This window comes from Alternaria rosae (genome assembly GCF_020736505.1).
Source record: "Alternaria rosae strain MPI-PUGE-AT-0040 chromosome Unknown BKA58scaffold_1, whole genome shotgun sequence".
NCBI classification, from domain to species: Eukaryota; Fungi; Ascomycota; class Dothideomycetes; order Pleosporales; family Pleosporaceae; genus Alternaria; species Alternaria rosae.
Genome location: NW_025763570.1, coordinates 4485712 through 4512298, shown reverse-complemented (window position 1 = coordinate 4512298; position 26587 = coordinate 4485712). Strand labels below are relative to the sequence as shown.

General features: G+C 53.4%; 11 protein-coding genes across 11 annotated transcripts; 5 read left to right on the top strand and 6 right to left on the bottom strand.

Moving 5' to 3' along the window:
• Positions 1-99: 99 nt before the first annotated feature.
• BKA58DRAFT_374306 (vanadium chloroperoxidase) lies at positions 100-2177 on the top strand. Its single transcript, XM_046169319.1, has one exon. The coding sequence runs from the start codon at positions 163-165 to the stop codon at positions 2026-2028; it is 1866 nt and encodes a 621-aa protein (XP_046031909.1). The 5' UTR covers positions 100-162; the 3' UTR covers positions 2029-2177.
• Positions 2178-2536: 359 nt separating this feature from the next.
• Positions 2537-4608, bottom strand: BKA58DRAFT_28713 (MFS multidrug transporter-like protein). Its single transcript, XM_046166854.1, has 2 exons — positions 4194-4608; positions 2537-4139 (listed from the first exon to the last, which is right to left on the bottom strand). The coding sequence occupies exons 1-2, from the start codon at positions 4349-4351 to the stop codon at positions 2642-2644; spliced, it is 1656 nt and encodes a 551-aa protein (XP_046031908.1). The 5' UTR covers positions 4352-4608; the 3' UTR covers positions 2537-2641.
• Positions 4609-5118: 510 nt separating this feature from the next.
• BKA58DRAFT_28758 (DNA glycosylase) lies at positions 5119-6193 on the bottom strand. The gene has a single exon (XM_046166857.1). The coding sequence runs from the start codon at positions 5865-5867 to the stop codon at positions 5148-5150; it is 720 nt and encodes a 239-aa protein (XP_046031907.1). The 5' UTR covers positions 5868-6193; the 3' UTR covers positions 5119-5147.
• Position 6194: 1 nt separating this feature from the next.
• BKA58DRAFT_28759 (autophagy-related protein 22-1) lies at positions 6195-8253 on the top strand. Its single transcript, XM_046166858.1, has 3 exons — positions 6195-6453; positions 6538-6810; positions 6867-8253. The coding sequence occupies exons 1-3, from the start codon at positions 6297-6299 to the stop codon at positions 8201-8203; spliced, it is 1767 nt and encodes a 588-aa protein (XP_046031906.1). The 5' UTR covers positions 6195-6296; the 3' UTR covers positions 8204-8253.
• A 50-nt stretch (positions 8254-8303) lies between these two features.
• Positions 8304-9530, bottom strand: BKA58DRAFT_408060 (splicing factor, Prp19-binding domain-containing protein; the record flags this gene model as incomplete). Its single annotated transcript, XM_046172061.1, has 1 exon — positions 8304-9530. The coding sequence occupies one exon, from the start codon at positions 9528-9530 to the stop codon at positions 8304-8306; it is 1227 nt and encodes a 408-aa protein (XP_046031905.1).
• A 1172-nt stretch (positions 9531-10702) lies between these two features.
• BKA58DRAFT_306046 (uncharacterized protein) lies at positions 10703-12591 on the bottom strand (the record flags this gene model as incomplete). Its single annotated transcript, XM_046167090.1, has 2 exons — positions 10703-12106; positions 12157-12591. The coding sequence occupies 2 exons, from the start codon at positions 12589-12591 to the stop codon at positions 10703-10705; spliced, it is 1839 nt and encodes a 612-aa protein (XP_046031904.1).
• Positions 12592-13318: 727 nt separating this feature from the next.
• BKA58DRAFT_28702 (uncharacterized protein) lies at positions 13319-14035 on the bottom strand. The gene has a single exon (XM_046166853.1). It carries the CDS (start codon positions 13768-13770, stop codon positions 13384-13386), a length of 387 nt encoding a protein of 128 aa, XP_046031903.1. The 5' UTR covers positions 13771-14035; the 3' UTR covers positions 13319-13383.
• Positions 14036-18658: 4623 nt separating this feature from the next.
• On the bottom strand, positions 18659-19703 carry BKA58DRAFT_306382 (ribosomal protein L18e/L15P; the record flags this gene model as incomplete). Its single annotated transcript, XM_046167111.1, has 2 exons — positions 18659-19174; positions 19224-19703. 2 exons carry the CDS (start codon positions 19701-19703, stop codon positions 18659-18661), a joined length of 996 nt encoding a protein of 331 aa, XP_046031902.1.
• Positions 19704-19832: 129 nt separating this feature from the next.
• Positions 19833-20724, top strand: BKA58DRAFT_374297 (uncharacterized protein). Its single transcript, XM_046169318.1, has 2 exons — positions 19833-20015; positions 20083-20724. The coding sequence occupies exons 1-2, from the start codon at positions 19971-19973 to the stop codon at positions 20365-20367; spliced, it is 330 nt and encodes a 109-aa protein (XP_046031901.1). The 5' UTR covers positions 19833-19970; the 3' UTR covers positions 20368-20724.
• A 293-nt stretch (positions 20725-21017) lies between these two features.
• On the top strand, positions 21018-21740 carry BKA58DRAFT_434773 (uncharacterized protein; the record flags this gene model as incomplete). The annotated part of the gene is made up of 2 exons (XM_046173287.1): positions 21018-21219; positions 21637-21740. The coding sequence occupies 2 exons, from the start codon at positions 21018-21020 to the stop codon at positions 21738-21740; spliced, it is 306 nt and encodes a 101-aa protein (XP_046031900.1).
• A 1847-nt stretch (positions 21741-23587) lies between these two features.
• Positions 23588-26531, top strand: BKA58DRAFT_303569 (PLC-like phosphodiesterase; the record flags this gene model as incomplete). Its single annotated transcript, XM_046166980.1, has 4 exons — positions 23588-24069; positions 24123-24555; positions 24594-24921; positions 25267-26531. The coding sequence occupies 4 exons, from the start codon at positions 23588-23590 to the stop codon at positions 26529-26531; spliced, it is 2508 nt and encodes an 835-aa protein (XP_046031899.1).
• Positions 26532-26587: the final 56 nt, after the last annotated feature.

Here is a 26587-nt window from a genome sequence, read left to right as displayed (position 1 = left end):
GGGTTATTTCTGGAAGAATAAGAAATCATCCTGATATGGACAGATCTCTCGTGCGCCGAGATGGCCCAAGGTCGTGAGGTATAAAGTATCAGGGCTCATGCCCTAATTATCAAAACTACAACCTCACCAATTCCCATATACTCTCACACCAACATATCTATCATGACGAACTTCATTCCCGTTAAGCTTCCAAAGAACGTTGAAGACGAGGCAGACAACCAGAACTACATCCTCTACTGGAACCATGTCGGCTTGGATCTCAACCGCGTCTCGCACACATTCGATGGTCCCCAGACCGGGCCCCCAATCTCCGCCAGAGCTCTAGGCATGCTTCAGTTGGCTGTGCACGACACCTACTTCGTCATTAAGCCCTCTTCAGACTTCAAGACTTTCCTGTCACTCGACGCTGAAGACGAAAAGTACCGTCTGCCCGATCCAGCCGGCGCAGACAATGCTCAGCAGGCGGTAGCAGGAGCAGCCTTCACGATGCTGTCCATGCTGTACATGAGGCCTGCGGTGACTCCTGTACCCGCCTCCATTGCCAACAGCACCTACGATCAGCTTGAGTACATCATACAGCAATCAATAACCAACGCGCCCGAGCCCGTCGACCCGGCGTCTCCGAGTTTCACCTTCGGTAAGGCAGTAGCCATGAAGTTCTTCAACCTGCTTTTCCACCCAGAAGGTGCCAGTCAACAAGGTTACCATCCCACAGTCGGTCCTTACAAGTTCGACGATGAGCCCACGCACCCTGTTGACCTCGTCCCCAAGGACGCCAACGACCCCAATGGTGAAAAGATCCCAAGACGCCAGTACCACGGTCCCTTCTACGGCACGAGGGCCAAGCGCTTCGCGACTCAGAGCGAGCACATTCTTGCCGATCCACCAGGCATCCGCTCCATGTCTGGCGAGCAGGCGGAATACGACGATGCTCTCCGTGAAGTCTACGCCATGGGCGGAGCACCTGCCCTCAACACCACCAAGCGCACTCCTCACCAGACCGTCCAGGGTATGACGTGGGCCTACGACGGCGCAAAGTTGATCGGTACCCCACCAAGACTCTACAATCAGATCGTCCGCAAGATCGCAGTGAGATACAAGAAAGATCCCGAGTCCCTGACCAGCGAAGCCAACAACGCCGACTTTGCTCGTCTCCTCGCGCTTGTCAACGTAGCCTTGGCCGACGCAGGCGTCTTCTCCTGGAAGGAGAAGTGGGAATTTGAGTTCTGGCGCCCACTCTCCGGTGTCCGCGACGACATTCTTCGTGACGCCAAACGAGTAGACCGCGGCGATCCATTCTGGCTTACGCTCGGCGCCCCAGCTACAAACTCAGATGCCCTTCCCTTCAAGCCACCCTTCCCTGCTTACCCCTCTGGACACGCCACTTTCGGCGGTGCAGCCTTCCAGATGGTGCGCAGGTACTACAACGGCCGTATCGGAAGCTGGCAGGACGATGAGCCCGACAACATCGCCATCGACTTTGTATCCGACGAACTCAACGGCATCAGCAGAGATCTCCGCCAACCCTACATGCCCGAACGCGAGATTACCGATCAACCCGGTACCGTGCGCACCCGTGTCCCCCGCCAGTTCTCTTCGTGCTGGGAGATGATGTTTGAAAACGCCATCTCGCGCATCTTCCTCGGTGTGCACTGGCGCTTCGACGCTGCGGCAGCAAAGGACATCTTGGTCCCTACCACTCAGAAGGACATGTACGCCATCGACGACGCGGGCGCTGCTCTGTTCAAGAACCCAGAGGATATCAGATACAAGACTAGGGGTACTAGGCAGGGTATTGAGGGTGACTACCCCATTGGTGGTGTGCCTCTGGGGATGGAGATTGCGAATGAGATCTTCAGCAACGGACTCAAGCCTACACCGCCAAACTTGCAGCCTATGGTGCCGCAGATGCCGCAGCCTACGCCGCCGCAGAATCAGAATCCGGTGCCGGCACCGCCGAGGAAGAGGGAGGGCTTGGCGGAGGCGAAGAATGAGGATCAGGTTCCTATGATGGATGTGGAGCCCTAGATGGAGACATGTGAGTGTGTGAAGATTGAGAGCGTTCTCTCCAGTTCGGAACTTCAGTCATTTCCTGTGTGACACCATAGTTTTGCGAATTGATGTAGATTGCGAAATACATATGTTGTTTTCCTGCCATGGTCGTGCTGCAAATGATGCTGAAAGCTTGATGCTATGAGAAAAAGGGATGAGGCTGGTGGTGAAGACGGCCTTGTCTAGAGGTTCTGATTGGCTCCACAGGGCCGGCCCTGGCCCTACCCGCTCTCCCTGCCGCGATCGACAGCTCTTGCAGAACTTTCCTAATCGGGTAGCTGGCCCTATGGGGCCAATTAGATTCAGTTCCCCGGGGCCAGCGACTCCACAGTGCCCTTCCTGCCGCAATCCACACTTTTTGAGAAGATTTCCTAATTGAGTAGCTGGTCCTACTGATAGAGCCCTGATTGGTCCGACAGAGACAGAGCCCTTCCTGCTGGGACCGATGGCTAGCCTCAGTCCTTCCCAAACCCATGGCAGGTCGCGTGAATAAGAAACATCAGACTCATGTCCTTCAGACCTCTCTATTTGGACGAGCTCCTTGCATCGTGTGCATTGGCGCGCAAATTACCCACCAACCGACCAAATGCTAGGTTCTACTCCTCATAGCAGTGGGATGCTTTCGCCACGCTGCGAGTGTCGCTAGGAGGGCCACTCCACTGACAACAGAGCAAGCCACCAGAGTCTCGTTGAACGCATCTGTGTATGTCTGGCGAATAGCGAAAACTTTGTTGAGAGAAAGTGTCCGCATAGACTCAGCAAGTGACTCCAGCTGCGCGCCTTCCAGAATCATCGGATCGAGAAGCTCTCGCCGTTGTTGGATACCCAGAATAGCTGTTGACGCGGCGATACCGACGCTACCCCCTAGCACACGCACTTGCGCCATGAGGCCTTGTGCGACTGCGGTGTCGCGTGGCTCCGATTCAATGCCAGCTAGTAGAGTTGAATTGCTGACTGTCAGTCCGAAGCCCAAACCGACGAAAACCTGTAGACCATAGGCTCGAGCTTGTGGGGCCAAGTTGTTATCGAGCGTAGACAAGGTTGCAGTTCCAATAAGCATGAGGGCAGCACCAATGACGTTGACCGCAAACGTGTTATTCTTCTTACTCGACGCCGCACCAGCGAGAGTCGATCCGATAGCAGAAGAACCAAGCATTGGCAGCAAAGCGACACCCGACCCAAGAGCACTCTTCCCGTTGACAACCTGGAACCGTGTTGGCAGCGAGTATATGATAACGAAGTAAGGGAAGCCTGTCAACATGGTCGTCGCAAGTGCTGACATGTAGACTCTGTTTTTCGCTAGTCGCATGGGGAAGAGTGCAGCAATAGCGTCAGGCCAACGTTTTGCAATGAACCACTCCCACGTGAAGAGTGCGGCAAAGCAGAGCACGCCAACGATGAGCGGGGCGACGAAGAGAGCAGACGACCAGATGGAGCTGTTCATGAGGATGTGGATCCCAGCTTGCTGAAACGAAATGACAAAGGGCACCGAGGCAGCAACCAAGAGAACGAAACCCAGGAAGTCGATCTGTTTGAATCTGCGAGGACTGGTGCTGTGGATGAGAGCATCGTTGGACCACACCAGTACGAAAAGGATCAACGGAATGATTCCAATCGGGGCATTTATCCAGAATATCCACCGCCAGGACGTATAGTTGGTGATGACACCGCCCAGCACTGGCCCTAGGATACCCGACATCGCAATAATGGCTCCCGCCATAGCTCCCAGCATACCGATCACGCGCGGCGGGCTGATCTCGCCCAAGACGACGAACCCTACTGAATACAAGCCCGAACCACCCACTCCCTGTAGCGCACGCATAGCGATGAGCTGCTCGAGAGATTGAGCGAAGCCACAGCCGACTGAAAAGGCGAGGAAGATGACATAGGCGGCGATGTAAGCATTGCGACGGCCAATTACGTCGGAGAGACTGGCGAAGATGGCGGTGCAGCCAATGTACGCGAGTGTGTAAGATAAGGCAATCCAATTCACCTTGGATAAGGACTGGAAGTCGACCCCAATTGTGTAGATGGCAGTTGCGATGATTGATGTATCCAGGAACGACAGGAAGAGCCCGATGCATATACTACGCAGTGCGCATTAGCTAATTGATCATACTGGGGTTTTGCGGTGCCTTTACCTGCTATACAAGCACACCAACTTCCATGTTGCAATGCCGGGCGCTGTAGTGGGACTCGTCTCGGGTCGAGTAGTCAACTGGGCCGACTTTTTTTCATCGTCCGCGATGTTGATGGAGTCTAGAGCCATTGGCGTACTGGAGACTTTTTCGACGTCCATTTTGGTGTGTCTGGACAATTCGCGACGAAGCTGTTGTGAGGGAGGTAGTCGCGTGAACTAGGCGAGCTTTCTGTTTACGTTCATCGACGTGGAAGGAGGACAAAGGTCAGGCGCGAACTAGCTTGGGATCTCCAAACGCAGAAGTGACGATACACCTGCCCCTCTTATGCTATTCACTTCATTATCGACACTTCCCGATTCTCTATTTTGGTGCGTAAAGCGACTCGAGGTGAAGGCATTCTGTGCCACGTCGTAGCATTGCTGCGCCCGCTCCGAGGTACCTTTACGACGCTTACGGCCGTTGTCGTTTGGATGAGAGATCTTGCAAATCCGTCATTTACCCGCAGAGCCGATCTGGCCAAAATCGGGGCGTACGCCTTGCATTCAACGTTTTCCCGTGCGTCGCTTACTGCTTCCTAACTGGTTCACTACTGTCGCACAGCTTACATCGTAGCAACCATGAAAAGCAACTAATGCGCCAGTAATGATTTGGTGGTCAGAGAGGTGAGGCTTGCATGCCTAATTCAGTTTGGCTCGCTCAAGTTTCCAGGTTCCTACAAGAGCCTTTTGGCGGGGTAGCGATGATGTTGATTTGCTGTTCGGATTCCGAGAATGGTTCGACTTGTCAACGCGCGCGCCAGGACGAAGCACATGACAGCGTCTCGACGATTTACTGTGCGAGCCAGCATTGCTTTTCTGGTAAAGACCAAGATTCCGGTACTCTCAAAAACGTCTGATAGCGGAGTTTCAGACCACACGAATGGAGAGACTGTATATTGTTCCCGCGCTTCAGCCATCAGCGCTCTTCTTCCCGCCTCCACTTCAAATAGGGTATCAACTCCTTGTCGGTCGGCACAACTCTTTTCCATTCGGGCTCAACACCGCTCGTAGATTCGATGCCCCTCAAGCGGTCGCGATAGAAGATGCGATAGCTGTCAAGCGCATACGCACCCATGCCCGGCAGGTGCGCAATCTCCCAGCCTTCTCTATCGTCGTCAGGCCCTAAGATCTCTCCTGGCTTGACATTTGCACCACATCCATGATCAGGATAATGTAACCTCCTGTACCTTCTCTCTTTACATGGAGGAGCGGAAAGCCAGGCTTCAGCCAGTGCTATAAGGCGGGCCGCTCGAATCCGGTGGAGGCCTATGGGCTGCAACATTGTTGTCAAATCTTCGAGAGATGCGGTGGAGAGCTCAATTGGCGATGGATAGGCCACGAGTAAACTGAAGAGCACTGGACGTGCCATTTGGCCCCGAGTCTGGTTCCATAGGATTGCTTGGACTACCAATGCATACAAGCTGTCGCATACACGCTCTTGAATGAGGCCATACTTTGCAGGCTGGAGCTCAAAAGGAAAACCGGGGGGTGTTGAGATGACGACTGGGTGGTCTTCGGTATCTACCCGCGTGGGCGTCCTTGCTGGAGGCTTGCGTGTTTTAGGTGCGGCATTGATCTTTCGCTTCGCTCGTGGAGTGTCAGAAGTCGTTCGACGGCTTCGCAAAGTAACTGCCATTGTCAAGCATCAGATTTATCGTTTGTATGGAGATCATTGAACAGTCAAACATGCATCTCAATCAGCATACTTCTGGGAACCAAAGGCTCTGTGCGTGAAGCTTGCAGCGGGTTCCATGACGCTAATAGAAAGTCAATGATGCAACGCGTCATTGAAACACGGCGTCTAGCTAGATGGACCTATCCTGACACTGAACGAAATATGCTTTATCATTTTCTGTAGGCTGTTTCAAAAGAATCAAGAAGTTCCTATCGAAACGCAGCTTCCCAGCGCAGAAGAAGAATGAGGCTCCTGCCATGATAAGCCATGTTCTTGGAAGCCGCCCCACCACCCGCGACCCACTCGGCAAGAACCCGGCACCCATCGGAATCGATCAAACAGTCAGCCTCTATCCAATGTGACACTCGAAAATCCTAACAACAAACAAATATGTCTTTTAATGACGACCTCGACGATGACGACACGCTCGTATCCAGCCCGCGCATCAAATACGAAGGCGAAGACACGAGCCCTACTACCGATCGCGAATTGAAGGCTTGGTATGCGTACCCAATCGCAGCCGAAGTCTTCGCTGTAGTCGCAGTCGGTACGTCATAGCCTTCTCCTTCACCCAGCCCGCGCAACCACCAGACACACGTATCAATTTTTGTGTATTACTTACAAATTCAAGGCGCGTTTCTCCCAGTCATCCTCGAGCAACTCGCACGAGAAAATGGCGTCTTTTTCTCCGATCACTCAAAGCCGTGTGTCGACCATACCGCATCCGGAAAACTCCGGGTACGCGACGGTGCAGACCAGAAAGCCGGAGGAGACCCTGAGCAATGCATGGTGAGGTACCTGGGGAGAGACATGTCGACGAGTAGTTTCGCCATGTACACGTTTTCTACGGCTGTATTACTTCAAGCAGTGGTCTTGATATGTTTCAGTTCCTTCGCCGATCATGGTAAGTCATCATACTCAATATCTCAGATATTTAACAAGGACTAACATATTACCAAGGTCCTTACCGGAAGAAGATGCTCATGTTTACATCATACATGGGCTCACTAGCCAGCTGTCTTTTCATCTTCATCTCACCATCACTGTACTACCTCGCTCCCATTCTAGTCATCATCGGAGTCTCGAGTCTAGGCTGTTCATTCGTCTTGCTAAACGCATTCTTACCACTGCTCGTTGCCAACCACCCAGATAACAGCACAACCAGGAAATCCGCATCTTCGGACTCCGCATCAGACGTCGAGCTAGAGTCTCTGAATCCAGCTAATGGACCATCTTCTACCCACGCTCGTTTCGACCCAGATCGATTGAAGCGAGATCTAGAACGAAGCGCACAAATCTCTAGTAAAGGCGTTGGATATGGCTACATATCCGCCGTCTTCGTCCAGATCTTGAGTATCCTGATCATAGTTCTCTTCAACAAAACGTCTCTTTCGAAAACGTCACCCAGCTTCTCCATTCGTATGATCCTGTTGATGGTCGGTCTCTGGTGGGCCATATTCTCCATCCCGACGCTATTGTGGCTACGTCCAAGACCAGGTCCACCACTACCCACACAGACTGCTCAAAGCTTCACTGGAGGGAAGTCATCGTCGAGGATAAGAACGTTTCTATTCTACACATCCTTCTCCTTGCGCAGCTTCTACGGTACACTGCGGAGAGCCATAAAGCTACGACAGACGCTACTTTTCCTGATATCATGGTTCCTGCTGTCGGATGCTGTGGCGACCATCTCTGGAACGGCTGTTCTCTTCGCACGCACCGAGTTACACATGGGCACCATTGCTATCGCGCTACTGTCAATCACATCTATCGGATCTGGCATCGTAGGCGCGTTTGCATGGCCACATGTGCAACGGCGCTTTGCTCTACAGCCCAAAACTGTACTACTGTGTTGTGTAGCGGGCATGGAGATCATCCCTCTTTATGGATTACTCGGATACATACCCGTGTTCAAGAGCTTGGGGTTTATCGGGCTACAGAAAGCATGGGAAATTTACCCCATTGCGGTCGTTCATGGGATAGTCATGGGTGGAATATCCTCTTATGCGCGATCTGTCTACGCTCCTTTAATACCCGAGGGCAGCGAAGCAGCCTTCTTCGCACTGTATGCTGTTACGGATAAAGGCAGCAGTGCGTTCGGTCCAGCTCTTGTTGGGTGGATCGTTGATCAGACCCGCACTATACGCCCGGCTTTCATCTTCCTGGCGGTCCTGGTGGTTTTACCAGCACCCTTGCTGTGGCGGTTGGATGTGGAAAGGGGGAGAGAGGATGCGCGCGCCATGGCGGACGGAGATGCTCAGGGACGGGGAACGTACGAGAGGGTTCGTGAAGAGTAATGAGCCGACGATTGAAGTCGGTGGGTATGGTATTCATGTTCCGTAGATGCTAGTACGCCGCCTAATGCTGTCAACGCCAAGATGATAATGATCACACGCTTTAAGCCCGCTCCTCCATCTTCGGGCGCTTACTGTCCCGGTCGTGATCGTCGCCGAACCTCTTCCTCTCGCCAAGTGGCTTCGCATTTGCGCCAGAAGGGCCCTCTCTGTCTCGATCTCTTCCGCTATAAGCATCAGGTCTGAATCTCTCATCGACACCGAAATCGCCCTTGTCTCTCCGCGGCCGGTCATCACCGAAGTCACCCCATTTGCCGGTATCTTCGGTCTTCATGTCCCTATAGCGTGTCCGACCCTTTTTGCCCAGTTTTGTCATATCTCTGATCTGCATGTACTCGGGAAGAATCTCGCGATTCGTCTCATCTTCGAAGCGCGCGTTCATGAGGTTCCTTCGATCCACACCCAGCTCCTTGAGCTCGTCTGTGAAGAAGGCGCCCTTGTGGAAGTATTTCTGCATGTACTGCATCTGACCACGGTCGCCCTTCTCCTCTTGTTGTTTCTCGATGAAGGCGCGGTCTTCGGCTTCACGTTCGGCTGCGGATAAGTTGCGGCGGCGCTCGATCTCTGCGCGCTCCGCTTCAGCCTCTTCTATCGCAAGACGTTCGCGCTTAATGCGCTTGAGCTCGCGCAGCTTCCAGGCGGCATACTCGGCGTCAGGGTCGACCCCGTCAGTGTCGTCGATGGCGTTGATGTCGGCGTCTTCTACGTCGTCGTCCCAGTCTTTCTTGCCCGCTGCCTTTTCTGCTATGCGCTGCTCTACCTGCTCTTGTACGAGCGCCCTGTTTTGTTCCTGCCGCCGTGCCTCCTCTTCTGCCGCTATCTCCTCTGCTGATTTGACAGGTGCGACTTTGTTCCGCTCGTTCTTCTTCAGAAACACTGGACGCAGTAGTTTCTTTGGTGCCTCTTCTTCGCTACTTGATTCCTCCTCGGATGACTCTTCTTCACTGCCGCTCCCACTTTCACTACCACTGTCATCTTCGCCGCCCTCCTCCTCCTCGCTTTCTGTTTCGAAGTCGTCTTCTAGCGCCTTGCGCTCCGCCTCAGATTTCTGTCGCGATGCAAGTTTTGCTTTGAGCGCCGACTTGGGAAACGACGATGCGATGGGCGCGGGCTTTGGTTTCGCAAAGGGTTTTGGCTTTGGCTGTTCCTCCTCCGATTCTGATTCCGAGCTCGAGCGTTCTTCGGGTTCAGGTGCAGCTGCCGGTTTGCCGGCGAATTGGCGCGTTCGCACTGGTTGTGCGGTAAGTTTCTTGGATTTCGGTGGCGGCATAGTGACGATTTGCAGAGGTGGGATGGAGTATAGAGGAAATGTGCAAACCTAGAGTGAACCGTGAACGCGCTGCCGCGGCTCTTGCAAGCGGCTTGGCGCGCGTAAGGCTGTACGACGTGCTTCGTACCCGTGGACTGTATGGTTCATCACCAAGTTTCCACAAAATCACTTCCCAGGCAACAATTTATTTGCAGAATGGTCTGTCAACGATTGAAAATACTGTGTGACCTATTCTCATATAACACATGTCAGTCAAAATCCCCCATGTCCGTTACTTGCGTTTTGGTGAATTTTTGCATAACTAGACGTCGTGTTTTCTCTATCTAAAATCCTAGCTACGTACATGTTCCCTACTCTCACCAAAAGCCACCATCCACAAAAAGCGCGTCAACTGGAATAGCTCCCGGGTTTGAACGACTTCATCGGTTCATACTCTGGACCCGTGCTTCTTGTCAAAACCCGATACCAAGCAGACTTGGACATCCATGAGAGGATGTGTACCTGGGTACATGCATCGAATTTGAGTATGGTGACGCAGGCCCGATTGTGTACCACCTAGGTAGCCTCTGAAGGTCCACTCAGACTATGAATCTAAAGCTTGAACATATGCCCACTCTGAAGCGTACCCGAGTCGGACTCAACGTTTCCGCATGAATCTAAAGCCTTGCAGAAATAATGAGTGAGCCCCCCACAGTTGTCAGCACCCACCCTGTGAGCCAGAAGGGAAGGCGATGGGCTAAGTCATGTCGCCGACTTGCATTGGGCCGTATACATGATGGAAGAGTGAGATAGTAGTACTTTGTTTTTGATTATACACCCTTTGAGAGTTTGCTATTCTGATGCATTGTTGCTTCAAACGCAATAATCCTTCGAGACTAAGACCCAAGCAATTCGGCCGCTCGGAACGCCATCATATCAAGCCCTGTAATACGGACACGTAAAGTGTCGACCAGGCAAAAGACTATATATACAAGAACGCCTGTTGATGCAGTGGTAATGTAAAGAAAGTGCTGATCAAATCTATTGATCAATGAAATGCTCACGGAAAGTACCACCCAATGCAATGCACGCTCGAACGCAGCAAATATCATGTCCTTTGGACTGAATGATGGGCAATCAATGTAAGCCCAGGAAGTTCGTAAAGTTGTTACACGAAGGTAATGAGTGGCCGTTCACCTGAATACAGGCTGTTGGGGAACAGGAAGTTGGTTGAACTGGTTGGTCTCAGGCCATGCGCTCCGGTCCATGTATGGTAGGAGGCCAGAACGACGATCAGTCATGGGTTGACCCAGAGGCTGATACTGCATTTGGTCGTATCTGATGTTCCTCGCAGGGTTGTGAATGGATGTCTGAGGTGGAGGTACGAGTAGTGTCTGCACGCTACGAACCGGTCGATAAGGAGACTGGCGCTGATTAAGGAAATGGGATGGTGACAATTGTCTCGAGCCCGTTGCCGGAAAGGCGCCTACGGGAGAGGAACCTGCGGACTGTGGGTAAGGACTAATTTGACGAGACTGATCGGTAGAGGGAATGTAGTTATGGGCGAAGGGTGGTGGAGCCGACGATGTTGGTGTGCTAGTTGGTTGCTGCCATTGGACGGGCGGAGGATACACCATGGCCATGGAGCGGCCACCTGGGACTGGTAGCGGGAGGTCTGACCAGTTCTTCATCTGGGTCGGGGGCATCTGCTGAGGCGGAGGTATCGAAAGACTTGGCAGAGGAGGTAGTCGATTCACGGATGGTGGTGGCTCGAATGACCTATTAACGGGCGTCTGCAGGGTCGGAATCGGTGGTGCATTGCTGTAGGGGCCAGGTGCAAACCCATGGGCCTGTCGCTTCACTGGGGGCTCGATACCGTAATCAGCGCTGCGTTTGCGTTGAATGGGTCCGAGTTCCGGAAGGGCGCCGATCGGGGATACGGTGGCCGACGTGGCCTGTGGTTGCAAAAGCGGGGTATTGGAGAATGCCATGTGGCTCGGGGAGTACATCATCGTAGTCGGTGGTGACGTTTGCTGCTGGGTTGGTGGTGAAGGAACAAAGTTCTGCGGGAGGCCTAGCATGTTCTGAGGACCGACTGGGCTTACCGCGCCGGAGGCCGGAATCTTGGATGCTCGATCGAAGAAGGTTCCGAATTTGCCCAGAATACCGTGCCATTCGTTCCACTTCTCCTTTGATGTGAAAAGACTGTATCGCATGTTGCTGAGGAATTCGACCTCCATGATGTGCACCTCCTGTACCGAAATACCCGAGACCTCGGCCCATGTCTTGTTCGTGTACGTATTGTCATCGAGGAACTTGTTGCCGAGCATGAGAGCTACAGTCAGTAGACGGTATTCGCTGCCAGGTTTTCCTTTGACTGTGGGGTTGGTCTGCTTGAGCCTGTAGATGAAAAGCAGTGCCAAGAGAATAACATTTTGGGCAACCTGTGTGGTCGTCAAGATCGTTGCTACCCACTTCCTGAAACCAGTTGTAGGATGTGCATCGGGAACGAGCGGCTGCATGGGCTGGCGTGGTGAGGCGGTATCAAGTACTTGTTTGAGCGTTGCCGAGCTCTCGAACCAGAAGAGACATGTCACCTGGATGGCTGGTTAGTGGTTGCCAGTGAGATGATGGGGCCTGGAATTACCTCCGCTGCTAATTGGGGAAGACCCTCTTGTGGTGTGCTGATCGTCGGTGGAATCTTGAGGTTTGGTGATATGGTGTACTTCTTCCTTGGTGTCTGAGCCATCTCTTGTGCCTGTGGTTGTTGCCTTGGCGGACTGGGACTTCTTGGGGCTGCTGCTGATCTGGAGTTGCCGATTGCTGGCAGTTGGTAGCCGTACTGATGCCCTGCACCCTGGTTCGGCGGTAGTGAGACCACCCTCACTGCTGAGCCGGGAAGTTCTGGAGGTGTGAGGGGAGCTCTGGGGGCTTGCTCATAGCTGTGTGAGAGACTTGGGTAGGGAAGGTGCATCGTGGCGTCGAGCTTGGAGGAGCTGCGAGGTGCCGTGGCATACAGGTTGAAGGGAGGCTCCCGCGGCAGGGCGTGAGGCATTGGGCGAGGGAGCTGTAGCTCGAGCATGTGGACGGCAAGAGAGGATGGAGACGGCGAGGTGAGGTGGTGAAAGGCGGCGAGGTCAATGTGAGCAGGCGGTCATGTCCAGCAACTATTGTTTGCACGCTATCCTCTTCACTCAACCTTGGTTTGGAAGGAAGATGTCGACGACGGAGAGGTTGACCTATGGACGGGGAGCAGGAGCTAGGCCAATCAAAGCCAGGCTATATCCGGGACACGGCAACGACGCTTGCAACTAGACTTGTAGGAGGAGAGGGTTTGGCAAAGGAGAGTGCAGAGGGACACAATAAAGAGACGTCAGGCCCGGTGAGCGTCCTGGCCGTGTGGTGCTATACCGGGAGCGGCTTGGTGTTGGGTGTGGGTAATGGTGGTGAGCGATTGTGACTGTAGGGAGGCGGATTGTCGGGGGCCCGCACGCTGGCATGGCAGACATGGCTTGGGGCCGTTGGATTTGAATAAAACATAGGTAATTCACACACACGGAGTCGTGAAGGCTCGGAAGGTTCCAGGCAGGAGCGAGCAGGGTAGGAGGAACGCCCCAAGAGGCTGATCCAGGACCCAGAAGGAGAAGCCGCGCTCTGACATCAACCGCGCCTGGAAGGAGCTAGGGGCGCACGGCCGCCAGCACAAAGCAACCGCGACCGGGGGTTCGCCGCGAGGGCAGGAGCGACCGACGCGACTAGCAGCCAAGCCGCGCGGGCTAATTGCTGCTACTACAACAAGTCCAGCACGAGCGTCGTGAATAATCAATCCCTGCGCCAAACCACCCCAGCACCAGCTGCGCCGCGCGATACAGCCTCAGCACTCCCGCGCGCGCTGATTGGGCCGTGACCCCTCAGGCGATGCATGGTGCGCGTCCAGAGGGGCTTCAGCCATGATTCCCCCCACCACACACGACCTTGCCCAGTGCGCACTGCGACAGTGGGACACCATCCGGCCACAAACGAAGAAACGATAGCGCTGGTGGGCCTCATCAACTCGCTGCAGCCTACATGGTAGGCCTGCTGCCTCCACGGAGCGCTGCCGTCTCAGACACGACGACTGATCAGAGATTGTGAGATCCCTTGCGCATCGCGGCCAGCTGCACCGGCCAAGGCGGAGCACCCACCACGAATGATGGCCGCAGATGCCACATCCAAACTCTGCCAGTAGCAGCAGGAATTTCCGTAAGCGGCAGACCTCCATCACGATCCACGAGACGACAGGTAATCACCAGTGACCACCCCCAGCCTGGGCGGTCTGGAAGGGCACTATACGCGTGCAGCGTCCCGCCCATGCCGTGTTTGACCACCTGCTGCCCGCTTGCCGCCCTTGGGCATCTAAAAAGCACACTGCGACGCTGCTGCAAGCGCACGCATAGCAAATGGCGAGACTGAATGTGGCAGACTGGACGGCGCCGCTGTGCTGCCAGACTGCAAGCGACACGAACCAGTCGCCCAGCCAGCCCGCCCTAGCTAGCCAAATCGCCGTCTTACCTTTCCCTAAGCATGCTCTATATCCGAGCCCGAACCCTGTCGAACGCGAAGCTTCCCATGCTGAAGTTTGCGCGAGCGCTGCTGATCAGCAATCCTCTTTTTTTTTGCAGATGATTTTGCTGAATGACTTCCAATCATGTGGAGCCCGACCGCTGCAGCCCTCGGTTCCGATGCTCTCGGCGAATGGCAAGTATGATGCACCCCGACGCTAGACAGAGGGTTGTTATTGAGACCGGCCGGCGACGTGTTGCGTGCACTCCAAGTTGAGGCAATCTGCACTGCAGAACCGCCTTTGCAACGCCCCTGACGAAACACGAATTCGGGTATTGCGCGCGCCTCAGTTGCTGCATTCCATCACCTTGCGCGTCCATCAGGCCGGCCATAGCTGTTGCGGGGGCCTGCGGCTTGCTGGGTGCATCCACCTGTCCCGGACGCCTGTGTTGCAAGTCTTGCAAATCTTGCAGTCCGCGTCCAGTTCCAAGGTTGCCTTTGCTGACCCGTCCAACTAGCACCGGCGTCGTGAAGCATGATTGCTTATCGAGTCGCTTGCTTGGCCAGCAGCGCTAACCGTGAAACCGTGACGGAATTACACATGGCCAGAGCAGCAAGGGATACGCAGCCCGTAATCTATCGATAGCACTGAGCAGAGTCTGTGCCGCCGGTGATCCTGCTTCGCAATGCAATGAGGTTGTTGTTGGAACGGTGGAGCTTAGCAGGGCGAGCGCCGTCATACGTACAGTACATGAGCAGGGGTGTGGGCCGTGCACGGTCCGTCGTCACTCTGCAAAAAAAGCTGCCCACGTAATCACCTCTATTAACACATGGATGGCGATTGCTTGCAACCACCCAGCATGGATGCATTCCACATGCTGGTTAGCCCTCCACCGCCCGTTGAACTACTCCTATAGCATCGGTACGATGTCGGTGTGAGGGGCGACATCTCAAACACGCCCCTTCGTTGCTCCATGCCAACGGGAGGCTCGGGATGCCTGGACGACTCGGCTGGCGATTCGCTGATGCGCGTGATACGACCGCCCAAGGTCCTCCACGGCGCTGCAATCGTCATGGCTCTATCCAAACTAACTTCACCGCTGTGCATCATCGCCTGCAGTGCCAGTATGTCCAGAATCCACGTTCGACAGCGATCCCGTCTGACCGAGCGTCCTGACCGTCGTGTGGAGATGAATGGTGACTATTTTGGCGCAGAAAGGGCAATAGCTCCTTCCACGGAAGGCTGGGGGGCGTAGTACGGAGAGGACGGACGATACTCGGCACCGCTTTCCTCACCATTACACGATTATACGAGCCCCAACGACTCGTTACCGTCCTGCCCAGCCTATACCATTCACGGCACATCTATTAGCTTGGCCATGGCGCGCTGAGACGTACCGCGCTTCCACCACGCGTACATTACACCATGCATCATCTATCGTCGATTGACTCCAGCGTTTGCCTTTCAACAACTGACCCTGCCGAGCAGTGCAGCTCCATGGATGTGCCTCTAGTGCATTTCATCATGCGCAGCAACCTGGCCGCAAGACATCTGCGAAAACCACTCAGCCGAGACCAGTGTATATGGTTGGCGCCAGCTTGAGCACGCAAATCCTTGGCTGGCGCGCGATATGGCAGACTTTTTCTTTACCATGCTCTTACGACCCTGTGCCCGAACGGTCGCGATCACGAAGTGCGATGGATGCAGCTTGGCTACGGCTCATTAATTCCGGTCTGCGACTGGCCTTAGCGGCCCAGCTGCAAAAGCAGAACGCGATAGACGCACACACTGCAACAAGTCTTATGCCGACTCAGGATCTTGTACACCTTTGCCACACGAGTCCAGTGGGTCGAGTTTAGCCTTTCGACACGGCTTGCGGCGTCCTCAGATCCATATCCAGTTCCCCGCTCTCTTGTGCTGAAAGAAGTAGGTCAGACGGTTCCCAACGAATGAGCACCGCGCAACCCCACGCTCTAGAGCGAGCACGCCGTAATCAACCAGCGACCCAACCTCAAGGCCTCCGTACCCGGATGATGGATCCCTTGCTATGCTTAGACGTGATCCTTTCGACATTTACCAAGGTATATTGTGACGCAACCACTTTGCACTCGGGCTGCAAGACCGCTCGTCTGACAGTGTTACTGCATGCTGACCGGCCAGGACGTGATGCGGGAAGATAGGCTCTATCCAAGGGGTACCGATACTTGCTACTTCCCACCGGAGATTGAATGTGAATATGTACAAGGGCGTTGGTACCGATCCACGAGGCCATACTAGTTTGCCCGATGCACAGCTGACCCGTATCATCGTCTATCCCGCGGCTGACACTGTCATGAAGGACAGCAAGTCCCGTATGCGTTACGCCACAAGCTTCATTAACACATTAGCGAAGCCACTCACGCGCCAGTCAGCCAACCAACTTTGTGTGACCAAGTTGCACCTTATTATTACACCCCATGCTACCAAAGTATCATGCAGGAGGCTCCATCTATTTGCGCCAAAGACAATGCTTCCGAGGTCGGTACACCCTCGCTATCTTTTCCAAATACAATACGGCAAGCTAGCTCGCCAAGCTCAGGCTCTTCTTTACTTTATTGCCGGGCGAAACTCCTTCAAAGGCAAACGACTTGCAATTCGTCGGCTGCCTAGCGCTCGATTCGAACAACGATGTTCCAGCTTGGACGTCTGGCGGTGCTTTCGACGCACGCGGCGAGTCATCGTGCCACCATCATGCAACAACCAACAAAGGCAACCGACTAACACACTCCACACCTCCTTCCGTGCTCAGAAGCAACTCTGGATTGTCGTTCGAGGGGCCGATTGCAGCTAACCCTCTCAGACAATGCAAACGAACTCTGCGTACAGGACGTTGCACCTGCCGGAACGGATCCCAGGCCGCGCTTGCCCGTCTAGGTGCTGCAGTACATCGCTCAACACATAGGGTTCAGCTGTCTTTGGAAAAGCGACGCATCGCTTCCTCACCTCAACGCGAGACATCCTCTGCACCACGTGCATGTCACCGAGCGGATCAGGACACCTTGGCTTGCGCCACTATGTGCAATCACAGTAGTGCGCGCCCTCCGGATCGACCTGTCGAGTTCTCGCTGCGCATCCCAAAGTGACTACTCAGCCTCGTGCAGGGACAAAGGGATTGGGGCAGGCAAGAATGCCGCACGCAGCCGTTGACCCAAAGGATCCGTAAGACATGCAGACAGTCTCACCGGCTCGCACAAGCGGAGTGCCGACCAACTGGATTCTATGCTGATTACGGACACGTCGCGGGGATTGACCACCGACACGAAGGCTTTTCATGTGCATCATCACCTTCCATTGTTCGTCTCTTACTGCAGCTACTAGTGTTGTGGCATGCTTTCAAAGGGATCACCTTCCCCGACTGCACTGCCTGACAGGTTCAGACTCCACACAGCTTATATCCCTGCCAGCATCCATCTATTAATTGTGGCCTCATTGGACGACAACCTTCCTGGTGCGAAAATGGAGATGCCACGGCAAGCATGTAACCTGGTCGGGATTCCCGGCTTCCAACAAATCAGGCATTGTCGTCGCCGATGAGTTCGAGATTGGGCTCCGCTGTGTAAAAACGACCGTCGCCTGGAGGGAAGCTCTTCGATCCACCGGTCGTTGTCGTAATGCCAGAGTGCATCTTGAAAGCGTGTCTGCTAGATTTGATGTTGGTGTGCTAATGCAGTAAGATCGTCTTCAGAGCATGCCTCCCATTCGCCCGGGACTACGTCTTGGAAAAAACAGGTGACGAAATGAGTGAACACACTTATATCAGAGAAGGATACAGCCCAAGAAGGAAGGTAGCAGAATACGGACGTGGTACAAGTTCAGGTACACTGTGCTAGATACTAGTCAGCTTCACCCATTCATCTTTCCGTGAACACAGCTGCACCACTCTAGTCAGACGAATAGTAATATATGTCCAAACTTTGCACATCAGTTTCCGGATATTCTCATGCATCAGTGACTTCCCAAAGATACTCACGTCACCTCATGCACTAACAACATCTCCACCTCCCACGACCATCACCTGACAAGAACCCCCCATGTCTCAGCACAATTAGCATGCTCGAGCCACGTCGCAAAATAAGTCGACGCTCGGTCGTGCCATGGAAACAGTGCGACATGTTTCATATCACTGCGATAGTAGTAGATATTTGAAACGGGCATCGCATTGGCACCGATCGTTACGTTTGCTTCACTAACACACCGCCACGATTTGGCTTGGCCATGCGCATAGATACTGACGTCTTTGTTGTTCGTGTTGACGTTTGACCATTTAGCTCTGCATTCGGTGTTGCTGCGCAATAGCTGATGCCGAGTTGCACAGCCACGGCCTTAGGTTGCCCGCCGGATGACGATTTCGCTGTCACGATGGCTCAGCCCCTCAATTAGTTTGTTGTGGCGGGGAAACTGGATGTTGGTCAGCGGAGGAGGCGTCCAGGTCATCCTTGATGTTGTGTTCATGACGGATGTGAGTCAATTCATGGCTGAGCACTGTGGGCCCACGTATTGCAGTGGTATATTGGCGGACCAACCGATCGTTATACACATAGTATGATACATGCTCCAATGTTCCTCTCTAGAACAGCCTGTTGTCCGCACTGGCCTTAGCCGCGTCTTTCCTTGCGCTCTGCTTCTTCCTGTCCTTTGCCTCACCAGGCGGCTTGAAGAACAAAGACGGGCTCTCGCCATCCTTCATCGTGTAGTTCAAGTATCCTCTATGCGCTGGATCGCGGTAGTACTCGATGTCCTTTCTTGCTGTGGCATCAGGCAGCCTGTACTTGTATTTCGACCCGATCTGCTTCATTACAGCAACCATAGCCTCCTTCTTCTTCTCTTCGGCGGCCGTCTGGAGGGCGGTGATGATGGGAGACGGGATCTTCGCGGCTGCGGAGCGAGCAGTGAGAGAGACGAGGTCTGGCGAGGCTTGGATAGAGATGGTAGGGTGTGAGTCGCCGCGGAGGACGCGCTTGATGGATGTGGGGGAGTAGAATCGTGTGGTTACACTGCCGCCGAGGGCTTCGATGCGAGCGATAGCGTCAGCAGAGGCGCGTGAGACAACGATGTGGATGGGTGTGGTCAATTGCTCTGGATTCTGCGACCGCAATTAGCATTCGTGTAGCCACCATTGATTGGCTTCTTACCCTCGCGAGCAGCTTAACGCCATGCCTCTTGACACCGTGCAAACACCTCGACTTGGCCAATTCCTTCATGGTGATGGGCTTTTTCGGGTCCAGCCTCCCCTGGTCAATCCAACTCTGTATCCGGTCCAGATTTATGGGTGACATCTCCACCTTGAACGGGTTGTACTTCCCCCGCCCTCGCTCGGGGTTGGTGATCCATTGCGGTGTCTGACCTCCCTCGAAGCCCGCGGGGACTTTGCCGTGTGCATGCTGACCCTTCTGACCCCGTCCACCAGTCTTTCCCTTTCCCGAGGCGGGACCGCGACCTCGTCGGATCTTCTTATTGTAGGCGCCTGCGTTGTCGGAGAGCGAGGAAAGAATGGATGCGCATCTTTGCTGGGCGGGCACAAGGAGGGGGGCGACCGATATCGCTGCGGGTGCTCTGGAGCATATGAATAGGAGAGATGAGGCGGCTCGGACCGCTCTTAGCCGTGGTGGCATGGCTGTGGATGGCTCTCTTCCTGTTGGCGACGAGCTCGTTGGTGTTGAGCGAATGCGAAGATTCGATGATGAGTAAGCGGCCATGTCCGCGGGATCTAGCCTCATGCGGATGTTAACTTGTGCAACCACGCCGCATCTCCAATCGCTCCTCAACTCCACGCGTCAAAATGATCTTCCAGCTCCCTCGCTTCAGCTCATCTTAGACACTGGTTGAGATCTTGTCTGAAACCACCGAAACTCTCATTTAAGGTCTATGACTGTATTTAGATGAACCTCGACAATGGTTCGTCTTTTTCATGCCTCAGGGTGCAGGTGAGTGTTGACGACTACATCGAAATCTGTATACCAGATAGGTTCCCACTAACTCTAAGGCCTACATTCTGCTATTTCCAATTATGAAGAACCTCAGGTCGCAAATTCTGCCACTGTATCTGTCCTATTAGCGCCAACAGCGGCAACGATTCTGCTCATAGGCCCGGCCATTATCAGATGCCCTTTGCTGACTTTGCCAACGAAATCTGCGTACTTCTTCACCAGAGCGGGCTTCTTTTCTCTTGCTCTTATTGCGCCTCTGGCAGCTTGCGCGACACACTGGGCGAGTCAGATCAGAAGAAGCATCCTTCATTATGAAGGAATCAATCCCCAAAATTTCAGATATGCATAACTGATGCAAACAAGGGGGAAGATCACGTTCCGGTGGAGACTCTCGATTGCCTGCATCAGCTCAAGAAGGCTTTCGAGAAAAGGAACCAGCCTAAGTATGTTGCGGGGCTTGAGAACGTCATACGGGAGTGTGAAGGGTGTGCTGCAAAGAATAAAGAAGCGAGAAACGTTCGCTATACGGTTGAGGCGTGAAACAAGGGAAGATAAGTCGTCGAAGACAAACGCGCCTTGTTACGGCGAGCCGATCTTCAGCAAAATCGAGATATGTCGTTGTCCAGACTGAGCTTATTTGAATCAGAGGTTCGCTGGCGCATGTGATACATACAGGACTAATGTGATCAAGCTGCAAACTGTTCCCATCACACATGTCTCAACATCGTTCGTATAGTGAATGTACGATATATGTCTAGTGTTACCCTTCACTACTGTAATGCGTGCGAGATCAATACACATCCGACCTTTTCCTTGAGCTACTCGCAATGTCCATTTTCTCGTCGTTGTTCGTAGTCACCACTGGAAGATATTCTCCAACAATAACTATCGCGAATACAGGTACATATACCCACGATCGCAATCCATATAAACAGCTCTATACCGGATAGTCTACTTAACCAATGATAAAAGCAAACCAACGCCCATACGACAACCGCGATGTCTGGAAACAACAACCCTGAAAACTGGCGGAACGTCACAGGTATCGGTCACGGCCAGAACTGGGGTGCGCCGACCGCTTACTCCAAGAACGGGACTGCTTGGGGAAAGGCAATGAACCCATCAGCCGTCAACAACGACAAGGCTTCTCCTGCCACACCTGCAAAGGGCTTGAACGCCACGGCTCCGTCCTTCACTCCTAGTGGCGGAAATGCGAAGAAGTAGTGGGTGAGTCTATAGTAGAAGAAACTTGACTACGACATGGACTGATGGTTAGGCAAGAAGAAACAGCGTAGATCGTGACCGAGAAGACGACGTCTACGCAACAGACACGTGGAGTGTAGGTGTTGCAACGTAGACTCTTAGACGACTGTTCCGGTTTATACTTGGAGGATAATGTATTTATGTATTTGTCACGCGTTGGTATACAGCGATATGATCAGCAACATGTCAAGCGTTCAGTGAACGAAGGACACCGTGAATATGCCTGTATACAACACCAGAACTAGACTTGCCAGCAGCACATACATCCACCATATCTCCCTATAAAGCTTCTTGCGCTCTTGCTAATAAGCTTCGCATAAGATATCTTCTTGTGTATAATAAACCACATCTATAGCGATAATACCAGAAAAGATGAGCAACAATCCCTTCTACAACGATGACCCACTCAACGTCCTCGGTCTCGGCCACGGCGCGGATTGGGGTACAAGACGCCCTTAGGACGCTCGCTCTCGCTCGTTCTGGGGCTCACGCAGCGGCAGTCTTCAAAGGCCATCTATTCCTTACCATTCGTCCTCAGACATGCGATCCATGGGCCTGTACATGTCATATCCTTTGAATCCAGGCTCGCCCCGCGGAGGCTCTTGGTATGGAGGATCGCGATACGGCGGAGGCGGTCGGAATATGCGGTCTCCATCTCTGCCCCGAGGCCCAGGCTACTATGATGATTACGAAGAATGATGGTAAGCAATGGTTTCCGCTGGGAAATGTATTCATCATGGTCTGGTGTGTGATACTCTTATGTTGGCCAAAATTGTACCATCAAGGTGATAGTTGCAGAATACACCGTGTCAATTATGTGTCCAGGTTACCAATGAAGCGTGTTGGAGAATACGTGCTACGTTGTTGAACGTAAATGTCAACCATTCCTAGCACCTCCTGATATCAGAATTGCCCCTATAGAGACCCAGTATTGCAGAATACAAAGACAGTCTTCCGAAAGTCCCGTTGGGAATGGACGTAGGGATGTTGGTACCGTCATTTCATGGCACGAGAGCCAATGGCCGTCTCATGAAAATATGCTGACTGCGTAAGCTTGCGGATGTCATCTCTTATATCCATGTATCTAAGCTTCTAAACGCCGAGGGTTCTGTCCAACGCCGTCATAATCCATCGGCCAAGATCTTGTCATGCATTGGGTTGAGCCTGCGGTTGCCTGTAACAGCAAATCCTATAGGACGCCTAAATACAGCTTACAAATGTCCGCTTGGCAGAGCCTTCGCCACAATGTGATGCTGGGCGGCTGTTTTCGTCATGCGAATGGAGTTCTAGAGTGATCATACCACGTAGGTTGAGTATAAAAGGTAGCCGCGCATCAGATCGAAAGACCGTATTATACTTCGCCTCGTATAGCTCGCGGACTTTCCAGTCTGATCTCTGACAAGACCACTATGTCGCATCTCCAGTACTTCGACTATCCCGGCTTCGGCGAGCGATCAAAACGGGATTTAAACTACAGCCAAGCGGTCCGCATCGACAACCGCATCGAGGTATCCGGCCAAGGTATGTTGCCCATAGTGTATAGGCTATCCAATGTTGACCAAGTCCAGGCGGCTGGAATCGCACGACCGAGGAGTATGCAGACGAACTTTCGAAGGAGGTTGATCAAGCTTTCGATAACGTCGAACATGCTATTCGTCAAGCTGGTGGGGAGGGCTGGGACCAGGTCTACAAGACGCGCTTCTACGTTACCGTACCGATTGATGAAATCGCGGAGCCAATTATTCGCAACATGAAAGGGAGATGCAAGAATCATGGGCCTCTCATGACTGTAGTGCAAGTCGTGGCTTTGTATAAGACGATGAAGATTGAGATAGAAGCGGAGGCGCATTTGGGGTGATTCGCGCAGCAACCTTGGAGGATTGGAGCGCCTTCCGTTCCTGTCAGTAATTGAGCGTACTTGGAGAAACCTATATACGCGAAAAACATGGAGCCCATAAGCTGTGAGATGTGTGTGTATGAATGGCGCGCAAAGAGAGAGTCAGTGTCTGGTACTCCATGTGGTCCCAGTACGTCATCGTCATCGCGGCTGCCCGCTAAGTGGGGCCATGACTGCGCCACAGGTCACAACCATCACTCCAAGTAGCCTCTCTCCTCCAGTCTCGACGACGACTGAGACGCCGCTAGAGTAACATCGACAAATGAGAAGAGCTCCTTGTCCATCAGTCGCGGCGTTGCAGATGCCAGAGAGCTTTCCGCGGCCATTCACCCGCCTGCTCATGCGCCACGGAAGTCGCCATCGCCATCGCCATCGTTGACAACTGTCGCGGCTCCTTCTCAACGCAACAATGCCAAATCGATTCCGGAGCAAGCTGGAGAATGCTGGAAGAAAGACAGGCAATTGCCTACGGACAGTGGTCTGGCAGACCTCCAAATGCCTCATGTGGACAGCTTGCGCGCCTTGCATCTGTTGCTTGCTAGTGTTTCTGAGCCCTGGACGACATGGAAGAAGACGAAATCTCTCGCACGAAATAGTACTACCAACGATGCCCACGCCTCGCAGACGCGCCCTTTCCATCTCAGGGGATTTACAAGAGGACCAAAAGACGCTGGCCCAGCCTCGCTCAGCGCTTTTGAGCAAATTACCTTTGGAGATTCGGCGGATGATCTACAAGATGGCTCTAGGAGAACAGACAATACATACGTCAGTTCTGGATGGGAAGTTGCTTACGCGAAAATGTACACTTCGAAACTGCCTTTGCTACATGCCTTGTTCACCCAGCCAGAAGCTGCAATTGGCACTCCCTCTTTTAAGGACGTGTCGGCAAATGTAAGTTATTCAGGTGCAATTCCTGTACAAGATTGACTTACGAACACTCGCAGCTATTCTGAAGGTATTGAGTACCTCTACAAAAGCAACCAGTTCTTCATGTCCACCGACTTGGAAGATTTTCCAACAGCAGGCTATCTCTGCTACTTCTTCCAGCCCCAACGTATCGTGCAAATCAGCAATCTCACTATCGAATGGGACCTTGACCGCAACCAATACTTCCAGGTCAACTTGATGCCTGCTCATCACCGAGTTGAGTGGTACAGGTTGTGGGATGGGCTGAGCAAGATGACCAGTCTCAAGAGATTACATATCAAACTGTATTTCTGTCTCGACCTATGGCAGGGATGCTATGGTGAATTCTGGGAACAGAACAGCAAGGAGATTCTGCAGCCCATCAAGAAAATCACGACTCCAAGGGACTTTGTCATCACCCTCCCGAATTGGCGATGCTCGACTGCGATCGATGTTGGCGATACCAATTGCGTCTTCCAGCTACCAGAGAGGGACGACCAGGAAAGTAGCGCGCCCTGACGCGTCCTGACGCGTCCAGGAACAGTTCTTGGACGATCCTAATTACAAGGATGGCAGCTTCTCGCGCATGGCTCTTAAGTGTTACGAAGGCTCATAAGATGTATGGTGCTTTTCTTAACTCAAGCCGAGAGGTTACAACGACCTCGCAAAGGCCAATCGAATCAAGAAAAGGCCAAAGTTACCGCCTGGTCGGAGTGCAAGACTCTAAGAAGCAAAACGCAGCCAAGACACAACGCGACAGTGACGCACAGGAACCATGCACCCAAGCACCCACCAGCGGCTTGAACAGGTCTTGCTCCGCCCGCTGTGCCGGCGCGCGTATCTTATCGCATCGTTGATCAACGTGACAGGCGGCGTGGACTTGGCAGCTTGGCGATCTAACTCGTCCCGTATAGCTTTCCACAACCATCTCGTGCTCCGTCCGCCATCATGCACAGCCAAGAGCTTCGAGCTAGGGTAGCTCCACCACGTGCAGTAGCTGAGCAGCTCAGCTCGAACACCTCGAGCCGTGCGGCGTCTGGTACTTCGGCGTTTTTGATCCATCCGAGGTGTTGTACAGCTCTGGCCTTTTTCCGGCGCAGATAAGAAGCGACATGGCCGCCAGGGTGCTTGTCCTGCAGGAACCGTTCGCTCTTGCAGGTTCCCGGATACTTCGGGGTTGAGATCTGCTCACGATGCGCTCTTTCATTGCTACCTCAGTCCTGATCGGACTCGCGTCCGCTGCCGCTGTACCTGTTGTTGCGCCCCGTGGCGGAGACGGCTATGGTCATGGTCATGGGCACAGCAAGTTCAATGTCCAAGTCGGCGTCCGGCCTTACTATCTCGTCGACAACATGGACGAGAGTCCGTTGAAGGAGAAGCTGGAGAGCTGCTCGGAGCAAGAGTTCAAGACCTCGGACTTTGTCCTTGCGCATCGTGGAGCGCCGCTTCAATTCCCTGAGCACACTCTCCAGAGTTACAAGGCTGCCCATCGCATGGGTGCTGGCCTGATCGAATGCGATGTTGCGTTCACAAAAGACAAGCAGCTTGTCTGCCGCCACGCCCAATGCGACTTGCACACCACGACAAACATCCTCAACACTACCCTCGCCGAAAAGTGTACGACCCCCTTCTCGCCCGCCGCCAATGGCACTGCTGCGTCGGTCAAGTGCTGCACCTCGGATATCACCCTGGAAGAGTTCGGTACTCTTTGCGGCAAGATGGATGGCTTCAACCCCAACGGCACTACGGTAGAGGAATACATGGACGGCACACCCTACTTCCGCTCGGACCTATACGCGCAAGACTGCCCCAAGCTCATGACGGTCGACGAATACATTCCCTTGGTCGACAGCTGGGGTCTGAAGTACGCGCCCGAGCTCAAGACACCCGAAGTTGAGATGCCTTTCGATGGATACACACAGGAAGCGTATGCTCAAGATCTAGTCGACAAGTTCCGCCAGTACGAGATCGACCCGAGCCGTGTTTGGCTGCAGTCCTTCCTGCCGGATGACGTATTCTACTGGATCGACAATGAGCCTGAATTCGGAATCCAGGCCGTGTATCTCGACGAGCGCGTTGATACTCCGGAAGGTTACGCCAATGCTACCGCTAGCATACCTGAGCTCGCTGCTCGTGGCGTGAAGATTATGGCGCCCGCTATGTTCGCTCTGACTAAGTTGGACGACGACGAGAAGATTGTGCCTTCCGAGTACGCAATCGCTTGCCAGGAACACAACTTGGACATCATCGCGTGGTCCTTTGAGCGCTCTGGATGGCTGCAGGTTGATGGCGGTGGTTATTACTACCAGTACGTTGCCAACCGCACCAACAACGATGGCGACATGTACGACGTACTCGATGTGCTTGCCAAGGATGTCCACATTTTGGGCATGTTCTCAGATTGGCCGGCCACCGTTACCTACTATGCCAACTGCATGGGGTTGTAGGCGGAAAAGCCTTATATAGACCCTAACAATGATGAAAGATATCACACATTGCTCAA

Excerpts from the sequence above, each read along its gene's own strand:
- BKA58DRAFT_28758 (XM_046166857.1), bottom strand. The coding sequence starts at position 5,867 with ATGGCAGTTACTTTGCGAAGCCGTCGAACGACTTCTGACACTCCACGA.
- BKA58DRAFT_374297 (XM_046169318.1), top strand. The coding sequence starts at position 19,971 with ATGAACCTCGACAATGGTTCGTCTTTTTCATGCCTCAGGGTGCAG. Across the intron at positions 20,016-20,082 it reads TTTCATGCCTCAGGGTGCAG|TCTGCTATTTCCAATTATGA; the intron begins GTGAGTGTTGAC and ends TAAGGCCTACAT.
- BKA58DRAFT_28702 (XM_046166853.1), bottom strand. The coding sequence starts at position 13,770 with ATGGAGGTCTGCCGCTTACGGAAATTCCTGCTGCTACTGGCAGAGTTT.
- BKA58DRAFT_374306 (XM_046169319.1), top strand. The coding sequence starts at position 163 with ATGACGAACTTCATTCCCGTTAAGCTTCCAAAGAACGTTGAAGACGAG.
- BKA58DRAFT_28759 (XM_046166858.1), top strand. The coding sequence starts at position 6,297 with ATGTCTTTTAATGACGACCTCGACGATGACGACACGCTCGTATCCAGC. Across the intron at positions 6,454-6,537 it reads CTTCGCTGTAGTCGCAGTCG|GCGCGTTTCTCCCAGTCATC; the intron begins GTACGTCATAGC and ends TACAAATTCAAG. Across the intron at positions 6,811-6,866 it reads CAGTTCCTTCGCCGATCATG|GTCCTTACCGGAAGAAGATG; the intron begins GTAAGTCATCAT and ends CATATTACCAAG.
- BKA58DRAFT_28713 (XM_046166854.1), bottom strand. The coding sequence starts at position 4,351 with ATGGACGTCGAAAAAGTCTCCAGTACGCCAATGGCTCTAGACTCCATC. Across the intron at positions 4,140-4,193 it reads TTGGTGTGCTTGTATAGCAG|TATATGCATCGGGCTCTTCC; the intron begins GTAAAGGCACCG and ends CGCACTGCGTAG.